This window comes from Babylonia areolata, chromosome 30 (assembly GCF_041734735.1).
Source record: "Babylonia areolata isolate BAREFJ2019XMU chromosome 30, ASM4173473v1, whole genome shotgun sequence".
In the NCBI taxonomy this organism is placed as follows: Eukaryota; Metazoa; Mollusca; class Gastropoda; order Neogastropoda; family Buccinidae; genus Babylonia; species Babylonia areolata.
In genome coordinates, this window is record NC_134905.1 from 3,537,667 (window position 1) to 3,542,666 (window position 5,000).

At 47.2% G+C, this 5,000-nt stretch overlaps 1 protein-coding gene and 1 long non-coding RNA gene across 2 annotated transcripts in view; both read left to right on the forward strand.

Annotated features, from left to right (window-relative positions):
* Positions 1–141, forward strand: part of LOC143275416 (uncharacterized) — a 91,829-nt gene extending 91,688 nt beyond the window's left edge. The window contains exon 3 of the long non-coding RNA XR_013053430.1: positions 1–141. This exon is cut by the window's left edge and continues 879 nt beyond it. This is a non-coding gene — a long non-coding RNA (uncharacterized LOC143275416).
* A 222-nt stretch (positions 142–363) lies between these two features.
* Positions 364–5,000, forward strand: part of LOC143275415 (acetylcholinesterase-like) — a 31,875-nt gene continuing 27,238 nt past the window's right edge. The window contains exon 1 of the mRNA XM_076579496.1: positions 364–2,322. Coding sequence (XP_076435611.1) covers positions 788–2,322 — 1,535 coding nt within the window. The 5' untranslated portion in view covers positions 364–787. The remainder of the gene's footprint in view (positions 2,323–5,000) is intronic.

Genomic DNA, 5,000 nt, shown 5'->3' on the forward strand with positions numbered 1-5,000 from the left:
GCATTATTGTCAATCGCTTCGGAAGTCCTTTTGAGAAAACATTGTTGTTGGTTTCTTTTTTGTTGTTCAGAATTTTCTTTGTTTGTTGCTTTGTTTAATCTTTTAAATTCTGTGTAGTCATTCGTTATCAATACCATATTTTCGAACACACACAAAAAATTTGTTTGTATGTTTGTGTCTAAAGTCTTCATATAAACATATTTGAGTGTTGTCTTTGACTTCTACTTAAATTCCAATCTCCTTGTCACACAATTTTTGCTACGTTAGCGTTCTGTTTATATCATTACAATTCTTCCACCCCCACCCCCACCCCCACCCCCCAGGCCCCCCTTTTTTTTAGAACAAAAATATGTTAAAGTGATTTGAACATATCGGGTGCTTACCAGTTCATATTTACACTTCCTTCATTCTTTTTGTGGCTGTACGTTGAGGATCAACCGTTGAAATTATTCCTCTAAAATACTTTTTTTTTTCCTTCAAAAAGTTAACGATCTGATTTTTTTTTAAGTAATAAAAAAAAAAAGACAACGTTAACAATAACAACAAAGACCGAAAAAAAAATATCAAAAATAACAAACGAGAACATTAACAACAACAACAACAACAGAATCATCACAAACACACCACAGATCAAGAAGTTGTAAAACGCATACACATTGATCCTCAAAATTCATTTTATCGTTGCTAGTCACGAAGTTTCCATAGCAACCTCTTCTCCATCGTTCCGTGTGCGTTTGTGTGTGTCCGTGTGTGTGGTTGGAGGACACGAAAAATACGTGCGGTCACTATGGAAACCGACTGGGTGTTGACAGCAGTGCTCGTGCACGTGCTCGTGCTCCTGCAACAAGAGTTACGCCCCGTGTCCAGCTTGGGTCCCATCCGGGACACGGACAAGGGCAAAGTTCAAGGGGTCAGGGTCATGGCCAACGACAAACCGGTGGACGTCTTCTGGGGCATCCCCTTCGCCAAGCCCCCCGTGGGCAATCTGAGGTTCAAACACCCCTCGCAGATCGACCGGTGGGAAGGGGTGAGGAACGCGACCGCGCGGCCAAACAGTTGTGTCCAGGGCATGGACTACTTCTTCGGGAACTTCTCGGGGGCCCTGGCCTGGAATCCCAACACCAAGATCGACGAGGATTGTCTGTACCTCAACGTGTGGGTCCCCCAAATCTCGCCCTCCAATTCCCTGAAAGCGGTGATGGTTTGGATCTACGGGGGAGGCTTCTACAGCGGGACGTCCACCTTGGACATCTACGACGGGAAGTACCTGGCGGCTGAGAACGACGTCATCATGGTGTCGTTGAATTACAGAGTCGGGGCTTTGGGATTCCTGAACCTCAACACCCACGAGGCTCGGGGAAATGCGGGTCTGATGGATCAGAGGATGGCGCTGGAGTGGGTGCAGAGGAACATCGAATACTTCGGAGGTTCCCCCCACAACGTCACCATCTTCGGGGAGAGCGCGGGAGCTGTCAGCGTCGGCCTGCACCTGCTCTCCTCTTTAAGCCGAGGACTCTTCAACCGAGCCATCCTTCAGTCCGGAGCTCCGCAGATCAACTGGGCGACGTACTCGGCCGAGGAAGGCAGGACGAGGTCTCGGAGACTTGCCGGGATCCTGGGCTGCAATCTGGACGACACGGACACTGAGATCGTCAACTGCCTCCGGAGGGTCGAGCCGATGTTGTTCGTGGCCAACGAGTTCAACGTAGTCAACGGGATCATGCAGTTTCCTTTCGTGCCGGTCGTGGACGGCTTCTTCCTCACCGAGACCCCCCTGGAGTACCTCCGGAGCGAACGTTTCAAGAAGACCCCGCTCCTGTTAGGCAGTAACGCCCAGGAAGGTACGTGGTTCCTGGTGTACGAAAACGAAGAACTCTTCAACCTGAACACTGAAAGCCTGATCACAGAGGAGAACATGGACCTGGTGATGGAGAGCCTCTTCTTCTACCACCCCCAGCACCCCTCCCTCCTAAACAAGTTCGGCAAGGAAGCCATCATCTTCCAGTACACGGACTGGGCTAACCCCCTCGACCAAGCCTCGCGAAGGGACCGCATCGCTCACGCCGTGGGCGACTACCACTTTGTGTGTGAAGTCAACGAGCTGTGTGACCGGTACGCTCAAAACGGCCAGCGCGTGTTCTCGTACTGGTTCGACCACCGCTCTTCCATCAACCCGTGGCCCAAGTGGATGGGCACATTGCACGGGGATGAGATCCACTTTGTGTTCGGCATGCCCCTGAACCCAGACCTGGGCTACACAGAGGAGGAGAGACAACTCAGCAGGAAGATGATGAGGTTCTGGTCAAACTTCGCTAAGACTGGGTGAGTGGGCTTTCTGGTCTTTTTTGTTGTTGTTGTTGTTGTTTGTTTTTGAGATTTTGTTGTCTGTTGTTGTTGTTGTTGTTGTTGTTGTGGCAAGTTGCAAGACAGGGTCTCCAACTTCCAGGTCCTAGAGAGGAGCGGCCTGCCCAGCATCGAAAGCCTGCTGATCCAGTGCCGGACACATTGTCCGCATGACAGACAGCAGGATCGCGAAGATGCTCTTGTATGGCCAGCTGAAGGAAGACCACCGCGAACTTGGAAGATCCTGCAAGCGCTTCAAGGACACTTGAAGACAAACCTCAAAGCCTGTGACATAGAAATCGCTTCCTGGGAAACTGATGCCATTGACCGCTCACGCTGGAGGATGCTGTGCTCTAGTGGCATAAAGACGTTTGAAAACAAGAGAACGCTGGCCATTAAGGAGAAGCGTGAGCGAAGGAAGCAGGGCTCAACTTCTGGAGACGTTTTCCCTTGGAACACCTGTGGGAAGTGCTACGCATCCAGAATCGGCCTCTTCTCCCATATGAAGACACACACCGACAGATAAGCCTGCCTGCCTGCCTACTCGTCCGTCGGTCCGACGGGAGACTCCATTATTATCTGTTGTTGTTGTTGTCTGTTGTTGTTATTTGGTGGTGGTGGTGATCATTTTTGTGGATTTTGATGTCTGTTGTTCATGCTGTTGGTGGTATTTTTATAATTTTGTTGTCTGTTGTTGTTGCTGTTGCTGTTGTTATGTTGTTGTTGTTGTTGTTGATGATGATGATGATGATGATGATGATGATGATGATTCTGTTGTTGTTGATGTTGTTGGTGATCATTTTGACAATTTTGATGCCTGTTGCTGTTGTTGATGACGATTTTGGAGTGGAAAGTGGAGTGATGGCCTAGAGGTAACACGTCCGCTTAGGAAGCGAGAGAATCTGAGCACGCTGGTTCGAATCACGGCTCAGCCGCCAATATTTTCTCCCCCTCCACTAGACCTTAAGTGGTGGTCTGGACGCTAGTCATTCGGATGAGACGATAAATCGAGGTCCCGTGTGCAGCATGCACTTAGCGCACGTAAAAGAACCCACGGCAACAATACGGTTGTTCCTGGCAAAAATTCTGTAGAAAAAATCCACTTCGATAGAAAAAAACAAATAAAACTGCACGCAGGAAAAAATACCAAAAAAATGGGTGACGCTGTAGTGTAGCGACGCGCTGTCCCTGGGGAGAGCAGCCCGAATTTCACACAGAGAAATCTGTTGTGATAAAAAGATAAATACAAATACAAATTTTGTTGTCAGTAGTCTGTTCTTGTTGATGATGATGATTTTGTTGTTGTTGTTGTTGTTGTGGGTGTGGATGATTTTGTTGTTGTTGTTGTTGATGATGATGATGATTTTGTTGTTGTTGTTGTTGTGGGTGTGGATGATTTTGTTGTTGTTGTTGTTGTGGGTGTGGATGATTTTGTTGTTGTTGTTGTTGTGGGTGTGGATGATTTTGTTGTTGTTGTTGTTGTTGTTGTTAATATGGATGGTTATTTTGTTGTCTGTTGTTGATGATGATAATGTTGATGTCTGTTGTTGTCGTTGTTGTTTTTGTCTGTTGTTCTTGTTGTTGTTGATGATGATGATGATAATTTTGATGTCTATTGTTGTTGTTCTGGATGGTGATTATGTTTTTGTTGTCTCTCAGTCTTTTTATTCGCCTTTGTTTCTGTCCATATTTCAACAGAATCGTTTACAGCCAAACAAACATAAAGAGACTCTATTTACGCATACCCAGATTCAAACTCTCGACTGTTGGCCGCCGTTCTTTCTCTGTCTCTGGACCTTGCAATTGGAATGAACTTTCTTTTTCGCTTCGTCAAGTCTCCACACTCAGCTCTTTCAAGTCTGGCCTTAAAACCCACCTCTTCCCAAAATAGCCTCCCTTCCCTGCCTCTTCCTTGTCTTCAGTTTCTCCAGTTTCACAGTTATGTATGCGTGTGAATGACTGGTGCGAAAGCGCTTTGATTTGTCTATGCACAAGATTCAGCGCTATATAAATACCATTATTATTATTATTATTATTACAAACAGTTTCAATTTCAGTTTCTCAAGGAGGCGTCACTGCGTTCGGACAAATCCATATACGCTACACCCCATCTGCTAAGCAGACGTCTGACCAGCAGCATAATCCAACGCACTTTGTCAGGCTTTGAGTTATGCATTTTTTTTTCTATACCTATCAGAGTGGATTTCTTCTACAGAATTTTTTTTACCAGAGGACAACAACAACACTCTCGTTGCCATGGGTTCTTTTTCAGTGTGCCAAGTGCGCGCGTGCTTCACACGGGACCTGGGTCATTATTCATCGTCTCATCAAGAATGACTAGAAGACGCTCAGTTAGATTTTCCAGTCAGTCAAAACTTGGGAGAGAAGGGCAAGAGTGAGAATGGAGACACACGGACTCTCTGTATTTGCAGACTGGCGTCTAAACAATTCTGCCACCACCATTCAGTACTTCCTGTGTGAGAGTGGGGATTTTGGTGGGTGGGTGGGTAGGTGGGTGGAGGGGGGAGCTGGGGGAGCGGTGGAGTGGTGGAGAAGGCAGTGAGGGTGGTGGGGGGGATGGTGGGGAGTGTTTGGATAGGTGGGGGGGGGGGGGTAGACGGCTTTGTGTTGAGTGGTTGGGGTTTTTTTTTGGGTGT